At 53.1% G+C, this 24,553-nt stretch overlaps 1 protein-coding gene across 1 annotated transcript in view; it reads right to left on the reverse strand.

Moving 5' to 3' along the window:
- TUB (TUB bipartite transcription factor) overlaps positions 1 to 24,553 on the reverse strand; it is a 60,433-nt gene that overhangs the window by 13,052 nt on the left and 22,828 nt on the right. Inside the window, 2 exon segments of the mRNA XM_064492593.1 lie at positions 1,395 to 1,557; positions 2,015 to 2,066. Coding sequence (XP_064348663.1) covers positions 1,395 to 1,557; positions 2,015 to 2,066 — 215 coding nt within the window.

Consider the following 24,553-nt stretch of genomic DNA (forward strand, 5'->3'; position numbering starts at 1 on the left):
GTGACCAGAAGCTCTGTCTTCTGACTTGGGCTGTGCACTCTATCAGGGGGGCTGCGATCTTTCTGGGAACCTGGCCCAGCCTGGCACAGTCAGTGCACAAGAAACACCCATCAAAACGACTGTACAGCTGTGACCTGCCGGACTCTGTCAAAGCCTCCAGATGCCCGCTCTGGCACAAAGTGGCAGGGCCCCGAGTCCCAGGAGCTGGCTCCCCTCCCATGTGCAGCCTCAGATGGCCAAGCTGGGCAGGGCAGGGAAGGGGCACTGATGCAAGGCTCCAGATGCAGATCAGGTTCTACAGGACCCAGAACAGTGGGGCCTTCTCAGCAAGGTGTTGCCACCACCCTTGGGATGGTGCTCACAGAGGAACATGAGAAGGCTGCCGGTGAGGGCGGGCCAGGGGGCCAGTTCCATGGGGAGGCAAGTTCCATGTTCCTTCCTCTGAAGGGCCTCTTGCCACAGGTGCTGAACTGAAGCACATAACAGGGGCATCACTGGGAAGGAGCCCCAAGAGGAGGCCACTGCCAGTTGTCTGAAGTGGCTGGAGGCTCCAGGTCCCAAGGAAGCGGGAGAAGGAGGAGAGCACCATGGTGGCTAAGATTCCTTCCAACTGCAGAAGCCAGATGCCTGCAACCTTCTTATAGTCAATAGTTGACACAGAAGACATGGTGATTACCAGCACCAGCAGGGGGCAGTGGAGACTGAGTCTGAGTCCTTCTTTCAGGCTCACAGAGACCAACCATCTGCCCAGCCTGACGTACTAAGCAACAAAGAGGGTCCTGAGCACAGGGAGGCAATGGAGCCACCCACCCTCCCCACCCCCAGGATGAGTGCAGAGAAGTCCATGCCCAGGGGACTCTGCTGAGAACCAGAGTGGACAAAGATGAGAGCTGGAGGCTGCTGGTCACCACGGCTGCATGCAGGGAACTGCAGGCTAGAACCAGGCACACTGAGGGCGCGGGGAGCCCAGGGAGGCGAGGCAACAGGTGTCTGTCACCAGAGGCACTGGGCGGGCAGGGTGATGGGTCCCTCTCAGGAGGCAGAATGCTGGCGGGGAGCAGACTATTCCACTCCTAGGCATTGCCTCTGGCTCTCAGTGAGATGTTCCAGATCAGAAACCTGGGCTTTTGGACTCCTAGATCCTTAAAGTTGTACCTTCTGGCCCCTGCACCTGACTCAGGAGCCCACGGCTCCAAGTCCCAGCCTCCCTCTGCCTGCCCCACTCAGCTGCCACCTGGGCTGGGTGCCATGCTCCGCCTGGGCACCCTGACAGCACGAGCCTCTCACCTGTCCAGGTCAGCAGCAAGTCCCTGAGGGGCCCCCCCAAGCAGTGCCAGGGTCTAAAGCTGTGGCACAGGGGCCACCCCAGGCTGGCGCCCCGAGGGCAGGGGTACCTTGGTAGCTGGTGCTGCCGCTGCTGCTGAGGTAGGACTCCACCAGGGGGGCCTGCTCCTCCGACTGCCGGGCCCGCCGGCTCCGGGGCCGCCCATCGGCGTTGGCCTGCACCATCAGGGGCTCCTGGCGCTTCTTCTTCTGCTTCTGCTCCAGCAGAGCCCGCTACAGAGGCACCGGACAGGCACAGGGGTTGGGAAGCCCCAAGAGGGCTACTGCCTCGCCCGAGGGAAGTCGCCCAGACTGGGACTGGAGGGGGCCCTGCTCACTCAGCTCGGTTCTAGAGGTCACAGCGGGGTCCACTGTGGCCTCATGTTCCTGGTGCCCCAAGACTTGGGGTACAGGGAAAGCGGGCAAAAATCAGGCCAGGTAGCTGCCCTGGCAGGATCACAGCACAGACTGCAGTCACCCGAGCTGCCTGCTGGCAGAAGCCCTGCATGCTGGGGCAGTGCTAACGCTGAGCTGGTAAAGGAGAGAGCTTGCTAGTCTCCTGGGAGGGGCCCCTCTCCCCACTAGACAGGATCACCCTAGGAAGGGGGCCAGCCCTTCCCCTGGCCATTGGACATTCCAGCTCAGATTCAGGCCAGGATGGTGAATTCCACCTGGCTCCAGCCTCACTCACCTGCCGGTCAAGCTTCTGCTGCCTCAGGTTGCTGCCCTCATCATCTAAGACACTGCAGGTGGAGAGAGGGGTATTCAGGGCCTGGCCACGAGGAGCCAGGACAGCCCAGAGCCCAAGCCCAGCACGTCTGGGTTCTTTGAGCCCCTCCTATCATGGTCCCTGGGCATGTGGGAGAGGGAGGAAGGGTGAAGCTACTATCTGAGAACCAGCTCAAGACGTAAAGGCATGAGCCATCTTTCTGCCTCTTTGGGGATTTATCACCTGCTGGGATCCCTGCTGCCCCAATGACTTCCCAGTCTACCATGCCCGGTAAATACAAGAGGACACATTCCCCTTGGGCCCGTGAGCAGGGCCAGGCCTGACTGACATCCAGAGGCATCAGGAACAAGCCAGGCCCAAGGCCAGGCTTCAGACCCAAGGGCCTGCCCCTCCAGCTCCACCCCTCCCTCTGTCTTTCCATCCTTTCTGGAGGAGCGTGGGTCTTCCAGGACAGACTCTCTCCCCATCTGTTTAAGGCAAACTCCTGGCTCTCCAGGTGGTAAAGTGGGGGTGCTGACACTGCCCCCCTTCCCCACATATAGAGGACTGAGAGTCCCCTCATTTGGGAGAGTGAAGACACTGACCATCCCCTCAGGACATGAGCAGGTTTGGGTGTGGGGCAGACACAGCACATCAATGCACAGCCTGGCAACTTGCCTCTAGGCCCTTCCCTGGCCACAGATGCAGCGCGGGTGGTTGCAGGGCATCAAATCCTGAGTCCCTAACTAAGGTCTTGGGATGGGCAGCATCGTCTCATACGGACCAGCCCCACGTCCCAGGATGGCAGAGCATGAGAGGGAGCTCCCACCACCTAGCTTGCTTTCTAGTCTAAGATGCATGCGTGAGGCCTATGCCCAAATCCTATCAAAGCCAAGGTCAGGACAGCTGCATGGGATGGGGTTGGAGCCTGAGGATCTGTGCTCTGGGAACCTCCAGGCTGCTCTGTCCCAGTTATTCTGGAGCCTGCCCCGAACCAGACCTTGTGGGGGTGGCTGCACAGGTACGCCCAAGTGTGTTGGGTTTGCGTGTGAGGCTGCAGGTGTATCTCATGCGTGTGCACATACCAGGAGATGTCCAAATGTGTGAGTGCATCTACGTGTGTAAGCACACCTGGATATATATGCATGCAGACACCTGTGTAAGAAGCAGTGTGCCCGTGCGTGCAGGTGAGTACAGCACACACGTCAGGGGGAAAGCTGACGTCACAGCACCCTGAAGACAAGGTGGGGCACTTCCACCTCCTCCTGACTGCAGCAGCCCTTTCTAGCTGGAACAATCATTGACCTGAAATGTCCTTTCAGCTCATGCAAACTACTTGTGCTGGGGGAGCCAGCCAGAGGGTGGCAGGAAGTCCATGGACTGCAGACAGCCCACCACCCACCTCTGGCTACACCCACCTCTCTAGCCACAACCTAGAGAGACTCTGCATATTTTGAACTAGCAGCTGTCCTACCTACTTGACATTTTGGAAGGATCTTCCTGATGCCTACAGGCTGCTCTGCACTCAAGAGGAGCCCCAGTGGGGACCTGGGGCCATGCACAGAACTTCCTCCTTCACCAAAACCTCAGCTGCCAGAGCACAGGAGAAAATACTCCTCAGCAGACATGCTTCTAAGTCAAGGCTTCAGTTTACCTAAAATAGTCCTCCTGTCTAAGAGTGCACATGGGCCTACCTGAGGGCATCGCCAGGCCCAGAGGACTGGGAACAGCTCTGAAAAATCCCAGATGGCTGGGATGGTGAGTGTCCCATCACAGAAGGCACGCGCCACAGGCCGGGGGTTGGGGGAGTGGGGTGGGCAGCACGAGTTTTGGACAAAGGGTGACGGCACCAGGGTAAGCAAGATGCCTGGGAGCCCTGCCAGGTCCGAGAGGCTACAACTCCCCTACCTCCCTCTCCACCGTCGGCTGGCGGCCCAACTGGGTAACGCAAGGGCAAAGCAGCTCCAGAGGGTCAGTGTGCAAACATCCCTGTCCACCGCAGCCTGTGGCTTCCAGGATATGGGTGACATCTGCAGTTTGGCTCTGTATGCCACCTGGCTGAGAGGGGCAGTGGGGACTGAAATCCAACTGTGTCCTGATTGCCAAGCTCTGTTCCTGGGCACACACAAGGCGGCCTGCCATCTCAGACATGTGCTGGTGGCCTGGCCACAGGAGCCAGTGTCATCTCCACCAGGTAGTGCTGGCTCCCCTTCCTGCCAGGAGAGGCTGGTTCCTGGATCCTGGGATGATGTGAGCCATCATGTTCTCCCAGGGCAGGGCCAAGGCTGTCATCTGGGTCACCCCTGGCCCCAGGCCTCGCTGAGCAGAGCAAAGATGACAACTTCCATGGTGCTGACACCACAAAGGTACTGACACCTAATATAAAAGGGGGACATCCTGCTGAGAGGTAAGCTCCCATTAGCAACGCCACCTCCGAACTGCTGGTCACAGTGGCTGCTCGACTGACAAAAGGTGGTCCAGCCACGGTGGCCTCCCTGCCCAGTGCCCCATTCACATCCTCATCCATGCAGAGGGGTGTCTTCCCACCACAGACCACTGTCCTCCGGCCATGGACTTTCCACAGTTCCATGAAAGCATCACTTCCTCTCCTCCGTCCCCACCTCCATTCCCCAGTAGGGGAGAATGACAAAGAACTGCAGGCTTCAGTAACACAGGTCACTAGATGTGATCATAGCTAGAATGGACTTAGCCACCAGCCTTCTAAGAAAGATGGATGGACACAAGGGCAAGGCTTCCGAGATTCCAGAAACTCAGATACCCAAGGAGTGCCTGGAGAGCCGCCCACCACCTCCCTCGGCACCAGGCAGGCTGGAGCCTCGGAGGAAGGGAGCGTGCAGGGCTGGGGTTGGCGGGCAGCTGGGGAGAAGCAACATGTGCCTGGTGAGTAAGAACACGCCTGGCTGAGCAAGACCCATCCAGGAGGGCCGGCAACAAATCCAGTGAAACGAGGAGGCTCCAGGAGTGGGCAGCAGTGCCACGTGCAGGAAAGCAGGCTCCTGGTACAGCCGCAAAGGTGCCAAGTTGACTGCAATTCCCCAGCCAGGGCAAGATTGTACTGGGCGGTGTTTCTGCCTGACAACAATGTATCTGGAACACATAACAGCTGTCCCTGGTGATTAACAAAAGACTCCCCTGCACGTAGCTGAACAATGACAAGAATGACGGCTGTCTCCAGGGAGAGCAGAACCAAAGCTCCTCTCACCTCCTCAGCAGGCCCCATCCCCTCTTCGTCCCCTCCTCCCCTACCAGACCGCCCAGACCTGCCTTCTCATTTCCCAATGTGGCACCTTCCCTCCTCAAGACCCTCCCTGGCCTGCCGCCTTCCGATGGGCACTGTTATAGACAGCACTAACCGATAACCACGAGAGGAGACAGTAATGGCTTTTTAATGACTCGGACTCCAATTATGGAATCACTGCCAAGGCCAGGCTGCCAGCTGCAGCCCTGCCAGGAAACTCGGGCGGGAGACAGGGCCCTGATGATGGGTCCTCCAGCTGCCCCAGGCGGCTCCTTCAGGACAGTCGCCTCGTTGAGGGGCCGGACTAGGGAGGCCCAGGAAAGCACTGGCCACAGGCTCGTGAAGGCCAGAGAAACCCAGTCTGCTATGTCCACCCATCCATCTGCTCTGTCCAAGGCCAACCACATGGCCCCTCTCCTCCCAGGGAGACAGCCCCTCCACATCCCCTTGATTCTTCAGAGGCACTGAATAGATATCTGGAGTGAACCACGTGTGATGACAAATGAATCAGGGACACTTCTCCCATGGGCTGGAAAAGCCAGGTCCCCCTCTCTTCTTAGACCCCACCGTCCACGCCCCGCCTAACCCACCAGAGCTGACCAGAGGCCTGTGGGCGAGGCCAACCTTGGGGCAGACCCACTCTCTATGCCCACTCCCTGCCTTCTGCCCTCACTCCTTGCCCTCGGTCATGGTGGAAGCCGCCCCTGCCGGACTCAGGCAATCAGGGAAGTGGGCTGTCAGGGGAGGAAATACGACCCAGGGTGGCTGGCTGCGAACTCCATGCCCAGTGCCAGACCCCCCAACACGTCCAGATCTGTGGCTTCTGTTGCCTAGTGGCTACTTGGAACATCGCAGAAACACAGTGGTGGAGGTAGGGGGCAGCTCCAGAAGGGAGAGGACCACATTGCTCACAAGAGCTCCAGCCTCCCAGGATGAGGTGTCTCCCTTCCACTGGGAGCCACTGGCTCCCAAACTTACCAGGTGCTGACTTGATAACTCTGAACTGCTGGGGAAGATGCCCCAGAATCAACCCTCCACGTCACACTCTTTTTTTCTAAAGCAAGTGACACAGGTGATTCTAATGCTCAGCTATGCAAATGGACACCAGGAGCCACAGCTGGTGATGGCTAAAGAACAAAAAAGTAATTGAGCAGCTACAAAGCTGGAAGTATGCAAATACAGCCTTCTGCTCAGATAGGGAAAGAAATTAGAGTGTGTGCAGATGAGTGTGTCTAACGCAGCCCCAGGTAAGACTGTGGAGGGGTCAGCTGAATAGCTAGAAGGGACGTGACCACTGGAGCAAGGCCAGGGGTGCCAGCAGGTCAGGGCACACTTGCTCAGGCTGATCAGAAAGACAGGAGCACAGCACAGCCAGGCTTCCGCAAGAACTACTGGGCCCGGCGACGATACCCTGTGGGCAGGACGGAGCCATGGAAGTGGTGTGTGAGGCCGGTTAGACAGTGGAAGGCTTTGGCAACAATGCATCATGCCATTGTCAAGGACAGTTTCTAGCATCACGCTTCACTTGGTTAGCAAGCTTATTGATGACCTGACACAAGGCAGGCCTCTCAACAGACTTACAGGTTTCAGGGTAGAAGAGATACTGACTGTTCACTAAGACAGTATGCATTCAGAAGACCCTGGAAACATAAAAGGGGGTGGTTAAGTCTTACAGGCGGGCCGCCAAACCCAGGCCTCCCCACACAGGCAGAACAGAGGAGATGGGGCTTCACACCAGCCTGATGAAAGACTGCAGTTTTGTTTACAGAAGCCTCGAGGTGACCGGTCAGTATCAAAGCCGGCTGACAGGACAGGGAGGGCAGCGACAGGACCAAGGAAATAACGGCCTCACTCTGCTCAGGGCTGGACAGGCCACACCGAGGCCCCTGCATGCAGCGCCAGGACCCATGCGGGAGGAGGGCATCCACAGCGTCCCTGCTCCCTGAACCACTGCTATCAACCTTGAGTGTCCTGCTCCCTCTACCCCAGGCAGCAGAAAGATTTCCCAAGGACGCTCGAGCTGGGGGGGTGGGGGTGAGGGCGGGGGTGGAGAGAGAGTCCCTGTGGAACTGGAAGCAGAGGTCCTGCTCCTCCTTCCTTTGCCGGAGGTGAGGCGTGGGCCAGAGGCCCAGCACCGCTGAGGCTCCCTGCAGCAGCAGAAATGAGAGAGTCGGGGGTCTTACTTAATCAGTAATCATTCTGCGTCCCCGTAAGCAGAGAAGTATGTTGAGAATCTTGCAAGAACCAAGAAGAGGGGAAACCCAGAGACAGGATTGGGCTCACCCCAAGGGAGAATTTTCTAATGGTCTTGGCCATCTAATAAAAGGCCGTTTGCAGGGAGGCTCCAGGAGCCTCAGAGCCACACAGGGGACTGGACAGCCTGGGAGGACCCCTCCTGCCTGAGATTCTCATTCTCTGAGAGCCCTGCTTTTCCAGCAGCACCCCTGAAGCCCCACTGTGAGGGCAGAGTACTGCATTCCTCGGGTGTGGGGCCAGGAAAGCCAGAAGTCCTAAAAGCTACCTGGGGATGCCACTCTGATTCAAAGCAGTGGGCATCCTGTCTATGCTGGGTCACGCCAGGCACTCTCCTGCTCTCCAGGAGTTCACTGCCTGGTGAGGGAGACACCAGGCAATGGTCGCAGGACCATGCAGACCGAGCACCCAGGACAGGGCCGGCCATAACTCCCACCCTCAATACACCTGACTCTCTGCAGTCCACCTACAACTCACAAAACGTTATCAAGTCATGAGCCAGAATCAGTTACTGTGCCTCAAGAACACAGGTGATAAGAATGGCAGAAATAGAAATGATCAGTAGTAATAACAGAAAAAAGGCAAAGTTATTCTAATTGTTACACTTTATAAACTAAATGGTTCCCTTCTAAGTCAGAAGGTGAGATTAATCCATGATTATAAACTGAGTTACAATTATCCTTAAGAAGATTATCACCATCACTGCTTCAAAGAAAAGGAGCCAGGCCCAGAGAATGCAGGTGCAACCACTGCAGAGGGAGCAGAACCCCCATCAGGAGAGCTAACAAGGTATCGACTGACCTCTCGTCCCCAAACCACATGACACATTCCAGTTCTGACACGCTGTGACATGAGGGAATCCCACACCACAGCCTGCACACGCGCTCATCCTCTCATCTGTAAGTGCACTGCCTTGCCGTCTCCTGCCCCAGTTTTCTCTGTGATCAAGCAGGCATGTGGCTTTGACTGCAATCAGCAGCCTCGTTAGTGCAAGAGGCAATTTGCAGCTCCTCCTCTCAGCCAAATCTTCCTCTTCTGGAAGTCTACACCCAAGTCCAGCACTTTCCCAGGCTCAGAAAAACCCCAGGAATGCAGGAGAGAGTCTGGCAACTTCTGACTACAGCCTGCCCCCTGCTATACCCTCCCTGCCCCAGACCAAGAAGGCAGGGGTGGCAGAGCAATGGGACAGTGAACAGTGTAGAGCCGCAAGAGTGCCAAGCTATTGCTTGGGGCTAGGCTTCAGGGTGGCAGGACTCAGTGCTCCAGGTGGAGTGTGTGGGCCCAAGGAAGGAATGAGGGGCTGGAGTGGCCAGGCCTGGGCACTTGCTGGAGGACAGAGCCATTTTCCAGAGACAGCCCCACCTTCTAGAGCCCCCTTTCCCAGAGGCAGGTTAAGCCTCCCCACTTTGAGGCAGGCCTTCTCTGAAACCTGTGTGCTCACTCTACAAGTTGCCTTGGTCCTTGGCTCCTGGGAGAGGCTTCCTTGAATCATGACCTGGCCTGGCCCCCAGCCAGATCCTAAACACACCATCATGTCCACTGCCCCAAGCACTGCCCCCTTCTTTCTCCTAAGTTTGTGCTCCCCACCCTGCCATCAACACCCCCATTCAGGTACTTCCACAGCATGTGAGGCCTCTCCGCCCACAGGCGCTGCCCAGGTACTTCTGCTGGATGGTTAGAAAAGGTTAATGAAACTTTGTGTGGTTGTGCTGTCTTTCAGAAGTCCTGAGCCCACATGTGTCAAGAAAGCCACAATGCTCCAGGAACTACTTGTGCCCCCCCGCCAGGATGCCTGTGCAGGGTGACAGTCCTCTCCTGTCTATGAGACTCTGAGGTGTGACTACACATGTCTGCAGGAAACCACGGGTGCATGTGTGTGTATCGGTCGGGGGGCACCCACAAATCCTACCTGGGAAGCCCTGAAGCCCCATAGGAGCTGAGATTAGAGACAACAATTCTTAAGAGAAACCTTGAATCCCCAGGCCAGTGACAGGTGCTTGTTTGCAGAAAGATCTGCTTTTAACAAGCTTCAGGCGGTTTCAGCTGGTTTCCATTTTGGATGCTGTCTGGACAGACTCATAGAAGAGCTCTGTCAGAATTATCTTCTATCAGTGCCTGGAATCAGGTCCCTTTGAGAGCAGTCTGTTACCAGGCAGGTCCAGAGGTTCTGTGCCTACCAGCCACAGGCATGTGCATCTGGGTGGGCAAGAACATAGTGGACCCTTGCAGTGGGGCACCCCTTTTACACACAGGCTTCTCACGGGAGGCCTGGAGATAGCCCCGTAGCCCATGGCAACCAAAGAGCCAATAGGTGGCCAAGGATCTGGCGCTGCCATGGCGATGAGCTCTTTTCCAGTGGTAATGGAGAGAATAGAGTTGAGCGGATGGGGAAGGGCCTGCACCTGTGCAAAGCCCCAGAGACTTCTCCCCCACTTCAATCTCTGCTCAGGGGAAAGCCCAGCTGTCTTTGGGACAGACCACAGCGTCAGGGAACACAGGGTGGCTGTGCTTCCCAGAGCGTGCCTGGGTTCGTAGGTGCTCTTGTGCATGCAAGTCAATTCTCATGTACTGTGAGTTGGTATGTGTCCAGGTGTAACCCAGTTAGCAAGTGGATTTCTCAGTCTCTGAAACACATGAGTAGTACTTGTGTGGGAGTAGTAGGTGGCAGGTATCCTCCAAATTGTTTTTGTGCACAGATAGGAGTGCATCTGTGTAAGCCTGAGAATCAGTACGTGCGTATGTGTGTGTAGTGATACACGGTGCATGTATATACGAGCAGCCTGTGGTTTGGGTTCGGAATGACTGTCTCCAGGAATTCACGCTCTGAGTGTAGGAACCGACCAGCAGGAGCGTTTTATGGTCTGTGGGTGCATGCCTGCGGATGTATGGGTGTATGTGTGCACACGGATATACTAGAGTGTGACCCTGTGTGCTGGGCCTAGGAGGGGGCTCAGCACAGTTCACTCCCTCCCCAGGCGGTCACACGGCGCTGCCGGCCCCAACAAGGCCCACACAGGCCCAGAGCACTGGCCCCTTCCAGCAACCCAGTCGTTTAAGGGGGCAGAGCAGGCGGGTTCGGTCCACCAGGGCCCCCAAAGTTGAGGTAGAAAGGCCCAGCGCCTCCAACCCGCGCCCCTCAGTGTTGCCCCACGCCCCGACCCGGCGTCCCCAGCCAGCCCTGCGCCCCGAGTTCGGATAGTGGGCACCCCGGCCCGGCACCCTCGACCCTGCCCCACCCTCGGCGTTGGAGGGTGGTGGGCTGGGCCCGCGCCCTGGAGTTAAAGAGAAGGTGGGGGCTGGCGCCCGCGTACCTGTAGGGAATCCAGTCGGAATGCGGCTTGGAAGTCATGTCTCTCGGGGGCGGGGCGGCGGCTGCGGCTCGGGAGGCCGGGGCCCGCGGGGGCCGGCGCGGGGGCCCTGCTCAGCTCCCGGGCCGCCCCGGGCCGCATCCTCCCGAGCCGGGGCGCTGAGCCCCGCCGAGGCCCGCGCAGCACGCCAGGGCCCCGGCCCCGGGCTCGGCAAGCGGCTGCCCGTGCGGCGCGGAGCGATGGGCGAAGCGGCGGAGAGCGCGGGGGCGGCGCGCGCGCGCGCGCGCGCAACTGGGAGAGGCGGCCCGCACCGCCCGGCCACCAGTGGGGCTCGGTTCCGCGCCCGGGCCGGAGTGCTGCGTGGCAGCGGCGGCCCGCCCCCGACGGAGACCCCACCCCCAGGCCGGCTCTGGCGTCCCCAACGCTCCGCTTCCCGAAACCTCGGGTCCCCAGGCTCTGCACACGTGACCGCGCCCGCGCCCACCTTGGGTGAACAGGCGCCGCCCCTGGGCGGTCCCAGATCTCTGAACCTCAGTTTCCTCCTCTGTGAAACGGGGATGATTCTAACACCCACCTACCTATCTAACTGGCCTACCTATCTCCACTGATGAATGGGAAACCGCTGCTCATATTGGGGTGCGGGGTCGGGGAGGGGAGAAGTGGGGGTGGGAGTCCATTTGCATAGGAAGAGAATGATGCCAGAAAAGACCGAAAGAGGTCCTGCGAACCTCCGGGTTCGAAGCATGGAGGCTGGTCTTCCCCGTTCCCTGCCACTCCGACCGCCTCCAGTTCTCACATGCCCCAGGGAACCTTCTTTCTTAGGTTTTAGTACAGAAGGTATTTCCTCACTGCGGAGGAGTCCAACCCCTCTAAGTTAAACAGTCAAGACAAGAATAACATTTACTGTCAATTGCATCCCCAGCCCTCATAAATTTATATTATTTAATCTTCACAATAGCCTTGGGAGGCAAGTAGTTACCCCTATTTCCCAGAGAATAAAGCCTCAGGAAGGCCAAAATGCCCAAGGACATAAAGCTAGGAAGCGATAGAACAGAAAAGGAACCAGGATCTCTGTCCCCCAAAGCCCTTCTAGGGTCTACACTTAAATGCAGGCAGAAACCTCCCAACAAAGATAATCTAAAAGTCTCAAGAGTGCTGAGAAGGTCTTGGCTGTGATGGGCACCAACTTTAAAGCAAATTGTGGCATGTTGAGGTGAAGGGTACAAGTCTACAGCAGGGCTGGCCGGAGCAGGAAGGAGAGGCAGGTGATCAGGGAGGGAGCTGCCAAGGGGCACAGTCCCATGCTGCAGGCAGGCACCCTGGATTCAGCAGCACCATCCCCCAAACCATGCCAGCAGAGTGGCCACATGGGATCCTAGGACTGCCCAAAAGTTGGAGAGAGAGTGTGAGGACAGCCAGCTGGGCTGAGGGAGGGGCCCCTCCTGCTGCTCTGGGTCCACAGCCATGACTCTCCACCCCAGGACTCTCTCTCCCAGGCCTGCAGCCTTGCTCATTAGCTATAAAAACAGTAACCAAGATATCTGGAGCACTTGCTGAGCACCGGGTGCTAGCTATATACTATAACTCGTGTAATTCTCACAAACACCCGAGGAGGTAGGCGCTGTATTTATAGCAGAAGAAACTGAAGTACTGAGAAGGCAAAGATCTTGCCCAAAGTCACAGGTCAGTGGTGAAGCCAGGATTCACACAAGCAGTCTGGGTGCACAGGCCTGGGCCTTAGCCTCCTTCCTGCCTATCACAGCTCTTGCACTGCACATGCAGGCACGTACACACATCCAGTCTCCCTCTTCAGGCTTCCGGAGTGCAGGACAGGTCAGACCCATGTCCGTCTGGCACAGCATCGAAGCTCTCTGAAGGCTGTGACCTCTGATTATTTATCAACTTCCAAGAGCTATCACGGTCAATGAGGACAGACAGCTGACCAAAAAATAAAAAATAAAATCATCCCGGTGGGGGGCTGGGGGGGTGCGAGGAGAAAGTAGGGCTGTCCCCTTGCTGCTGGGACACCTGGCCTGGGCCTCCATTTTCACCTCTCTCAGGCTCCCAGGACTGGTCCCTGCCTTGGAGGCCCAGGCAGCACAGCAAAGCATGCCCCAAGGCTTCTGTCTGTCAGGACCTGTGGACAGAACCCTGTCTAGAAGCGAGAGGTCAGCCCCATCCTCCAGACCATCAGCAGCTACCACTTCAGAGATGAGCTCAGAAGACTTTGTCTTCAAGAACTTGAGGCTGCCTTTCCCCTTTAGTCCCAAATTATCTGACACCTTAAAGCAATCAGAATCAAGTTGGAAGGTCTCAGGAGCCTGGAGTAATTGAATCTATTAAATAGACACTTTAGGTTCTGTCCTAAGGGAGCAAAATCTGGAGGCAGAGTGAGGTGCAGAAATAAGACGGCTTTCTACGTCTCCTCCTGCAGAGCTCTGTGTGCACTTGGGATGTGGGGGAGCCAGTGGGGCTGTGTGCCACAGCTGTGTGAGTGGGTGAGTGTGTGTGTGTGTGTGTGTGTGTGTGTGTGTAAGGTGTCCCTGCGGTCAAAACATTTGTTAGTTGGTACACTGCTGTGTGCACATGGGAAGGATCTAAGTGTGTGCTTTCATGAGTTCTAAGAGGATGTGTGAGTGTTCATACTCAATTCAGAACAGGCAATGGGTTTTCCTGCTCCAGTGGCTTCCCTGGTTGCCATTTTAAGCATGTGTCCTTGGCTTCCACTAAAATGCCACTCCGGAAAGCCACGTGAGGAATGTTGCACTAGGTCAAAGTTAAAATGCAGCTGGTCTCTACATGACCCTTCAAGAAGTACCTAAGCTTTTCAAATTTAGCTCAGGAACAAGCATACCGTGCCTGAAACGTGCCACACCCAGTGCACCCTCCTCACCACCTGTCCTGTTCCTCAAGGATGAGGTATTGCTGTGAATTTCAATTCTCCTGATTGCATCGTAGGCATTTTCAAGCATGGTCATAGTTTGTGAGGGGAGTAAAAGAACACATGGGGACAGAAGCAGCCCAAAGGAAACCCTCACACCTGCCACTCCAGCTGGAGAGGATCCCGGTGCAAGCTCCCCTCAGCAAGGCCAGTTCACCTGAGGAAGGAGGTTAGCTTTTTGGCAACTTGCTACTTCCCTGTGGAATCTTAAATTTTCTGTTTCTAATTTAACACTTTTATTGAGTGTGGGCCACCTCTCCTCAGTTTTGGAAGCAAAAGGATATGAATAATAAGTGAATATCTCTTCTGATTGGGCACCCAGTCCCAGGGGGCCCTGCCTCATAGCTTGGCATTCTACCCTTGCCTTCTGAGGAAGGTGGTTCAGTCAAGCAGACATCGACTCCACCTGGCTGGGCTCAAGGGTCCAGGCAGCACTTTGGCCAGCGTCAGGCTCAGCCCTGCTGTCAGGGAGCTCTCAGTTTGGGCAGGAGAGACAGAAAGCACCAAGATGCTGGTGTCACAGTCCAGGTGCACAAAGTGCAGGCGGTGGCCCACAGGATTGAAGGGAGGGAGTCAGATTAGGGCAAGCGTTTCCTGAGAATGAAAAAGGATGACAGTGGAATCAGGTTTTGAAGGATGAGGAGAGTTTCGATAGATGTGAGAAATGGAGGGGGGAAGTTGAACAGTTCCTGAGATTCTACACTGGCCAGGTGCGCTGCTGGGCTCAGTGACCAAGGGGCATTCCAGACAGAGAAGATGATGCGAGGCAACACGTGGAGATGTGACAGTATGTGACCAATGCACTTGAAAACCTTGGCAAACCACCTCACGTGGTGGCATACAGGTGAGTGGCTGAGTGTGGCAGAAGGGCCTGGAAGTTCAGGTAGGGCCAGATCGCAGGGCCCCGTGAGCACCAGGCTGGGGGGCTTGGATTTTATCCTGTAGCTAATGGGGAATCACCAAAGGGTTTTTCTTTTTTCTTTTTTTGATTGAAGTATAGTCAGTTGACAATATTGCATCAATTTCTGGTGTACAGGATAATGTTTCAGTTATACACATACATGCATATATTCATTTTCGTATTCTTTTCATTACAGATTCCTACAAGATATTGATTATAGTTCCCTGTGCTATACAGAAGAAACTTGTTTATTTTATATACAGTTATTAGTATCTACAAATCTCGAACTCCCAACTGGTCGCTTCTCACCCCTTTTCCCCTCTGGTAACTGTAAGTTTGTTTTCTATGTCTGTGAGTCTTCTCTATTTTGTAAATAGGTTCATTTGTGTCTTTTTTTTTTTTTAAGATTCCAGATATGAGTGATATCATATGGTATTTTTCTTCCTCTTTCTGGCTTACTTCACTTAGAATGACAATCTCCAGGTCCATCCATGTTGCTGCAAACAGCCAAAGGGTTTTAAGCCAAGGGTAACCTGTCCAGATGTAACTTTTAGAAAAATAGAATTGAGAGCAAGATGGAGGATACAAGGAGACAAGACTAGAGGAATTGAAAACTAGTAGATGATGAATAGGAAAGTCCAGAACAGAGATGAAAGGCCCTACACCAGAGCCCAGTGCCCATCAAAGCCGTGGGGCAGACATCATGGCAAGATGGTGGCACACGTGTGGGCAGCCAGAGTGCCCCCTGAAACCCCCATTCCAGCAACTGCAGAATATGCAAAGACCATCGCCCTGTGAGACATGATTAACGTGGGATGAAAAGGCTTACTGCTGTCTCTGAAAAAATGTAGGGTAACCACTAGTAGACTTAAAAAAAAATGTCTATTTTCCAAATCACTACTGAAGATAGTAACAAATAAAAATCTCCACCACAACAGAAACAAGCATAGACTAAAGGAAACTTTCAACTCAGAAAGCATAAAACAAGGCAACAGAAAGCAAACCAAGTGTTAACAGCGATGAAGTCCATGTAAATGGGGAGCCTGTGACACGGGGTCAGACATGACTCATTTGTGGAAGACACGCTGCTCTATGCCAGGCACCCTCTACGGGTTTCATAAAAGCAATATGCACAACACATTGATGAAATGGGACTCTCCCTCTGAGGTGCCAAGTTAATAGATGTCACATTCCAGAGTGAGGTGGGACACCGTCAAAGGTGACACAGAAAAGAGGCTGGACCATTAGCCAGCACTCATCTCTGGTACATCAAAAATATAAGAGGCTGAACAAAGGGTTGTTGGAGGCTTAAGAGGAGTTTTAGAGAGAGCCCCCAGGGTCCAGGGAGCCCCAAGTGGGAGGGAGAGAGGGCTTGAGGAAGTCCACCAGGGGAGCTCACTGGGTGACAGTGGTCTTGGGGCCACCATGCTGGGGCATCTAGGTGACATCTGCCCTGATGGCTGAGAGGGTGCTGCAGCTTCAGGGTCAGCCTGTGCTCTCACGTTTGTGGGGTGATGGATACAGGAGTGTATCCTGTGGACCAGTGTGGACCCAGGCATGAGGGATGGGTGTAATTGTCTTAGATCCCAGCCAAGAGGGCCCCCTCGTCGGGGGAGGTCACAGTTGGGGAGGGGATGAGCCCAGCTTTCCCATGGCCTGAGAATGAATCCATGGGACGAGCCATGGGAAGAGAGCATCACTCACATCAAGGGAGCTGCCCTTGCGGAGACACCCCAATGATGGAAGGGTCTTCAAGAACCCACACAAGCGCCCCAGCGAGAGAGATGGCCCAGAGAGGGTGACACCAGCTCATCAGTCAGGCAAGAACTTTCCTGCCCCTCTCCTCGCCTGTCCCCACTTTGTGCCTTCATCTTGGACCCCGGAGAGAGTCGGAACCACAAGATGGACCCTCTCCCACAGCAGTCGGCCTGCAGCAGACTGTGATGGGAAAGAGAAGCTGGGGTAACTCTGAAGTTTACATTTTTTTCTTATCACAATAGAGAGAACATATTAATTACTGACAGGACAACCTTTGGTTACCTGGAAATGGCCAGGAAAGTCATGGGAATTTCCCTCAATTTCATCTAGGTTTAAGGGGAAAAACAGACCCCCTAGAATAAAATTCGAGAGACCACGGGAGACAAAAATTAAGCTGGCTGAGTGACTCCAACTCATGAGTCATGCCTGTTCAACCCAACAGTTACACATAGCTTCCCTCATTTAATCTGCACAACAACGCTGTGAGGTAGCAATCATTATTACCCCCATTTTGCAGGTGAGAAAGCAGGTTATATAACCTGCTCAGAGTCCCACAGATAATAAGTGAAAGAGTTCAAATCCCAACTCAGGCAGTGGAGACTTCTAGAGCCCACAGGCTTAACGGCAATCCTCTGGAGAAAACCCAGAGATGAGAGCCTTAGCCCTTCGATTCATTAATTCCTGTCCTAGAAATCTAGCCAAGAGAACCATGCACTGGAGTCAAAAGTTAATACACAGAGACAGTCATCACAGCTTTATTTCTAATGGGGGAAATTAGCAGGAGTCGGGGGCCCAGAAATGTCTATCAGTTGGGACTTGGTTGGGTAAGTAATTCTACATTCACAGGATGGATCACTACGCATCCTTTACAAGGAATTTAATGACAGAGGAACAGATGTACGAGATGAGATACAACACTGGAGGAAAGTATAATGTCCTATAAAGAACCTCCGCACATTAGCACGTGCATGAATGATCTCAGAAGAGGTTGTCCAGGATGAGAAAGACATAGTCTAGTCCCTCTGCGAGGCCACCCTAGGACCACATCATCCTTTCCAGGTGGTTCCTCCTTCCAGGTCTCTGCTTCCTCTTACGTCTTTCCAGCTTTTGGCTCCTTAGACCTCCTAGTGGCCCCTACCCAGCCCAGACAACACCCCACCACTGTGGTCAGGGGAGACAGATGGTAAACACACTCGGAGCACAATGGGACCGGTAAATTAATAACTAAGACTTGAAAAGCTGTGCAATTGAGCTATTATAAAGATGACACCCAGGTGGCCACACTCGAATGCACGCAAGCATAAAAAGCGTCTGCAATTTTGAGCAAGGTGATTGATCTTGGAGGGGCATGGGGAAGTGTGGGAAGGATGCTTAACACCTGCTCTTCGCTCAGTTTACCAGCTCCACTTTGAGGATCTGCTGAGCATTTTCTGCTCAGAGGTCCTGGACAAGGGTGGGGAGATGACTGGGAATCTAGAGCTGAAGCACAGTGTCCCCGTCCTGGGGAGGCTTGTGTTCCCAGCCAAGTCTTCCTGCCTACTTCCCCACAGGGCATCTAAGCCCAGCTCTCCAAGGAGCAGGGGCTGAGTTATAAATAGGAAAAAGCTTCAGGGGAGAAGCGCCCAGGCCCCTGTGCTCAGCCAGCAGGAGGGGTTTGTTTTCCCAGCATTATTGGATTTGCAGATAAGCAACAAGGAATTAGGCTGATCAGGAAGAGAGGGAGGGAGCTCTCATTTGTTCATAATGCGGGATTTAGCTAGCAGAGCCCTCTCCTTTGTCAAACAGAGAGCCACTGCCTTTATATCCGCCAGCAAAGAACATTTTATTTTGTAACCTTTCAGAAAAGCCTATGAGTTTGCGTTTTTGACCTGGTTTTTTTCCCCCTAATCTAAGAAAACCATGGTTGTTTAAAATGTGAAATGCATTTTAAACAACCCTACTCAGAATTCACAAACCCATCTCTCTAGCAAGAGGAATTAGACCCTGAAATGCAATTTAAACTATTTGCAAAGTTTATTACCCTCAACACATCATCTTTCGCTCCACAGCCCTTCCCTTTTGCGGCTAATGGATCATAAATACCACACTCTAAAGCCACCAGGTCACTGAAGGACCAGCATCCTGTTGGATAGTGCTGTGGGATTGGAACCAAGTTGTTTCACCTCTCTGGCTCGTTTTCCCAACTCTAAATGGGAAGAAAAGTTCCAGGACCTACAGAGGCAGCAAGTAGAGAGGAAAGAACACCAGACCCAGATTCCAGCCCTGGCTTTGTCGCTACGGTGCTGTGTGACCTTGAGTGTGTATGTCACACTTGAGTGTGTGCCTCGGGAAATTCAGGGGGTGGGATGTTCTCAAAGGCTACCTTCCAGCCCTCAATTTCTCTGATGTTTTGACTCTTTACAGCAAGGCTGTTAGGAGACAAAAGAAGGTGATTAGAGTTTGCTCAACTCTGAAATAAGGATAGGAGTCTTGTATTTTAGAAAAGAAACACACAGCAGTGAAAACACACTAGACTTAGAACTGAATTCTTGTTTTCTCTGCTTAAACTCACTGGGTGGCCAGGGACCACTCACCTTGGCTCACATCAGTTTCCTCATCTGTTCGATGGGGACAATGCACACCTTGCCTACTGCATAGGGTGCATGAGGCTGAACGGAGAGCAGGAACGTGAACCTGTGATCACTGTGTCGAAAGTCCAAAGCACCACGGAGGTGTGACAACATTTAGTAATTTGAGCTCCCACTTACTGAGCCCTGGCGCAGAGCCCGCACTGTGCTAAGCGTTACCTGCATTATCTCATCGCTTACTCACAGCAACCCTGAGGAGCTATTATGTAAAAGAAAGCTTAAGCACTGTGGGTGGTCACAAGAGCAAGGATTTACTGCCTTGGTCAAAGCCTGTGCTTTAAGGCCAGATGAGGATGAGAACAGGTAGTCCCAGGGGCTGCCGCCCCACCTGGGCTCTGGGAGGAGGGAGGAGAGGACCACTTCCCCCTCAGCATCTCTGAGCTCTGTGCCACCCCTTCTAGACTTCCTCAGGGAAGATGGTGCCTGGGGCTGGTGGGGCTGGTGAGTGGTACCCAGCTCTGCCTTTCTCCAACTCCAGGATGCTCCGGACCTCTCTCAGCATCTCTCTCCCGGCTTCCCAGGCCTCATCATTGCCCGCATTCTCTCTGCATTTACTCTGCAGGCACCACCCTCCCTGCTGCCGAAGAGCCCGCCCTTCCAGATCCTGCAGCTCTGAGGCTGATATGGGGCGAGTGACTGGGAGTGAGGGGCTCCAGTCGGCAGGATGAGTTGGCTTGATTTTCTCAGACCAGTTGGCCCTGTCCGAGCCCTGACACTCGTCAAGACTCCGGGGTCTTCCTGGAGATGGGCAAGCTGGGCTAACCCTCTACAAGGACTCCAGAGGTCTCCCCTCCCCAGCAGGCAGGGCTCTGGGTGGTGCTGTGTGCTCCTCAAGCTCTGGTCCCCCTCCACTCTGCCCCAGCCTCCTGACCACCTGCTCCAAAATCCCCAGGTCCCTGTGTTGGGTCCCAGCTCCCCAGACTCGCACCTCAGTCCATCTGGTTTTCACAAGCAATCGGTACCTATTTCTCTGGCTCAACGCAACCTATTTTTAACTTTGCCCCACCCCACCTCTTGGCTCTGACACTCTGTAGGATCCTCCCCTGGACCCCAACCAGGGCAGCTGACCAGACACTAGCTGATGCTGTTGGTTGATGTCCTCACTTGATCTGAAGATGCCTTTAGTGTCTTGAATGTTGGGAAACCCAAATTCTAGGTCTAGGTCCCTGGCCTCCTACATGACCAACAACAAATCTCTTCCCAGTTTTCTTGGCCTCAGTGTGTCAATCTATAAGATCAGAAGGTTGGATTAATGTCAAAGGCCTCCAATGTCACTCGAGTTCCATTATCCAGGGCCCCAGCTGACAATTAACATGAAAAAAACCACACATTCCTCACCTCCCCCTCCAAATGCCCTGGGAGAGCTGATCAGAAACACTGAGACTAGGTTCACCTCGCTCTCACATCCCTAAGCAGAAGCATGAGGAGCAGGGACCATCCCTTACTCAGTCACACACCCAGGAGACAGGGTGCAGAATGCACCCTGGCAATGGGTCTGAATCCCCTCCCTCCCCATGAAAAAGAGTAGAGGTGATAAGCACATATGAACAACCCAATGGAAAAGTAGATAGACAAGTCCCAGAGAAACTCCAAACAGCCATTAATATGTGGAAAAACACGGTATTTCCTCCCACTAACCCCCCATATCCAGTCCGTCACCAGGTCCTATTGATATTGAATCCTAAGTGTCCCTTCAGTTGATCCCCTTCTTCAGTCTTCTCACCATTTCCAGTACCACCGCCCTTATCCATACTAGTTCATCTGTGGCATGGGATAACCTGTGTGCTTCAGGTGTGGACTCTGGAGCCAGATCTGCTGGCTTCAGACCAGGCTCTGCCACAAACTCCCTGCGTACCTGGAAACTTAATAGTTAATACACATAAACCACTTTGAGCAGCGCCTGGCACATAGTAAGGAGACGTATGAGTTAGCTGCTGTTACATAATGAGCTGCACCCCCTTTCCCTCTGGCTCCCTGGCAGGCTGTTCTCACATGGCAGTGAGAGTGATCTTTTCCAAATGCAAATCTACCATTGCACCTGCTGCTTTAAATCTTTCACTGACATCTCTTGCTTACAGACCAAAAACATTTTTAAGTGTCCACAGAGCTGATTAAGTTTCTCTTCTCCAGCCATACTGGTCTGCTTTCAGACTAGCCAAGCTTGTGCTCTCCCAACCTCTGCAAATGTTGTCTCCTTGGTCTGGAATCTACCTCGCACCCTCTCTCCTTCTAGTCCCAGCTCCTGTTGCTGAGCCCGAGGGTGGTGGTTCAGTAAGGATGGAGCCAAGCCAACTACAATTTTTTAAAAGTTCCTGAGGATGACATGAACAGTCATTAGTCCACTATATTAGAAAGCAGAGTCATAATTTATATGATTGAAAATGGCACATGGTCCTGGGAGCCTGAGAAAACTTAAATGGATCAACAAGAAAACCTCTAGAATCAGAAAATTCATCAAAGTCTATATTCAATACCTTATAATAGCCTATAATGAAAAAGAATATGAAAAGGAATATATATATGTATAATTAAATCACAATGCTGTACACCAGAAATTAACATGACATTGTAAACTGACTATACCTCAATTAAAAAATTTTTAAATAAAAATTAAAAAAGAAAATTCAATGAAGTCACCAGATAAAAAGATAAAGGAAATAGTCAATAACATTTCTATTATTACAAAATAATAATCATTTATAGACTGAAAAAACATCTCATTTACAATGGCAAGATTATGTAGGAAATCCTTTAAAATCACATTAATACAATTTCTTTGTGCTCCATACGAAGAAAATTATAAAATATAACTGAGATGTATAAAAAGAACTTGAATGGAGATTCCTAATATAGTCCTACAAGATGAGAAGACTATTTTAAAGATAGTAATTCTTCCTAAATTAGACTTCATTTAGTTCAAGGCAAAATTTGAAGGGGATTCTGACACTTGATAACATGCAGGGATTTCTTAAGGTTCCCTTAGGTGATGATCTAAGGGAGGGAAGGCACACGCCAAGACAGTTTGTGAATCAGGCTTCCATGTCAAGAAAGGCAAAGGCATCACTTTGCCTTGCCGGCTAGTGTCAATCAACAGTGGTCCTAAATTTCGTCTCACAAAGCAGTTGGGTCAATGATTCAATTAGGTGTCCACTCAGTACCTCAAAAGTGAGGGCTTTTAGGAGTAAATGAACTAATTACAGGTGAGGTGTTGTTTTTGAGTTAACAACTTGGGGAGACTGGGCAGCAGGAGGCAGACTCTTGCACCAAAGCAAACAGATCTAGGGATGGAGACAGACCGGGCAGGAAGCTTGGGCCCTTGCTGGGGAGGGGGGAAGGGTGCAGGGCTGGTGGTGCATGTTCAGAGGATGTGTGGGCGGGGCATGCTCCCCAGACTTCCCACCTACATGGGAAGCTGCCCAGAAGCTCCTGGTCTCAGGCAAACCCTCAGTCACTGTGCGATCACCAGCACCAGCTACATCCATCCTGAGGGAGCACGCCCACACTGTGTGGGCGCCCTTCCCTGCATCCTGGGATGGCAGGTGAGGGCGCTAGTGAGGGAGGGGGTGGTCCGGGACTTGGGACCACTACTTCTTTTTTTGCTTATTTCACCCCATCAGTGGGCCTCTTTTCCATTTTCAGAGCCATGAGTTAAGAGTGCCCAACTCAACACAGTGCCCTGTGTTGACACCCAAGATCAGGGCAGCCTGGGATAAACTATTTCCCCGCCCTTGATTCCTTTAGAAAACCCAGGTAAAAATTATCAGGAGGAAAAAAAAAACAAGTAAGGAAAGCAAAGGACATTCTGACGATGATGGCTGATGAGAGGGGCAGTCCCACTAGATATTAAACTATATTAAAGTGACAACAACTAAAACAGTGTGTTGAGGGACATGAATCTCACATGAATCTTCAATGGAAGAAAATAAGCAACCCAGAAATATACCCCATTCTCTGTAAGAACTTAATTTAAATGTTAATTACAAAAAGTACTAAATAAGAAACTGGGAGTACAAAATTGTGACAACAGTGTAAAATGAAGTGTGCCTGTGGTTATCTGGAACGGGCAGAGGGAAACGTTCCAGAGCTGTGAGCTTTGGGCTGATTTTTAGTGTAAGTAATTGAGGCTACTTTAGCAGGTGGTTTGTGTAGAAGAAAGCAAAGCAAAGAACAGTTCCACAAAGCAGAAAGTACACTGGAGTCTGAACACCAGTCACAACTTCTCGCTGCTGAGTGATTTGGGGCTGGTCTTCCCCTTTGTGGGCCTCAGTCCAACAGTTCAGAGATAAAGGATTAACACAAATGACCTCTTCTGGCCGTTACCAGCTCAGCCATTCTTCTGCGGTTTGACAGTCTGGGATGTCATCCCCCCTTTTTGGTTTCTATAGCAGGACTTAATGGGAGAACAGAAACTCAGACCTTTCCTGCCCCAAATCTTTGAGTGATGCTATAGGCCGGCTCTGTGCGTCCCGGCATTGAGGCTCGCTCTGTACCCGGCCCTGTTTGTTCCTGGGGCCTGAAGATGAGTAAGACATGGTGCCGGCCTGTGAGGATCTCAGGGCAGTGGGGGACACAGGTGGATGCAGACACAACAAAAGATAATCCCAGGCAGAGAGAAGTCAGCCAGCGATGGGGTCCAGAGCTACGGGGGCACAGGGGAGGGCAACGCAGTCTGGCCAGGGGTCAGGCAGGACTTTGCAGCAGAGCCCACACTTGAGGCTGGAGAAAGGTTTAATGAAAAGGGGGTGAGGGAGACACAGGAGGTAGGAGAGAGCATTGGGGTGGGTGGTGTTGAGAATGGAATGAATGGGGGGAGAGGGGATATGGGGTGAGTATTTATGGCCAGGCTGAGTGTTTAGCCTTGAATCTCTTAGCAACAATGAGAAATCGGGGAATTGACATGGTCCTGCCCCGTTCAGGTCCCAGGGGCCTCAGGGCAGCTTCCAGCTGCATCCTCCCTCCTAGGCTGATGCTGGGATGACATATTAGCCACAGACCGAACCAGCCAGAGAGCTAACTGCCATGCCCGGGCCCCATTCCGTGTCTATCAAACCCAAGATGGACCCCGGGGTCACAGAGAGAAACCCCTCATGGTGAGCGGATTCTGAGGTCAGCAGGAGTCAGCAGCCACAGAAAGCACACTATCACACAGGAATGGACCTACTCTGTGCAGGAGGGGTGCTGGCACCTTCCATGTATTATCGTTACTCCTTACTCGACTCTGAATGTGAGGTGTTAATAAACCCATTTTTCAGATTCAGAAACAGAGACTCAGACACTTGCCAGAATTTAACCCACCCACTTGCTGCTTCCCATGTTGGGCATCCACTGGGCTAAATTCACCATGATCCACAGGTGAGATTAACCTAGAACCTGAGGTTCTATTCCAGCTCTGTCCTGGGCTTGCCAGCACGCATGCTGCCTGCAACACCCCCCCCCCCACTCCACTCTCCAGCCCAGGGCCCTCCTGCACCACA

This window comes from Camelus dromedarius, chromosome 12, assembly GCF_036321535.1.
Source record: "Camelus dromedarius isolate mCamDro1 chromosome 12, mCamDro1.pat, whole genome shotgun sequence".
In the NCBI taxonomy this organism is placed as follows: Eukaryota; Metazoa; Chordata; class Mammalia; order Artiodactyla; family Camelidae; genus Camelus; species Camelus dromedarius.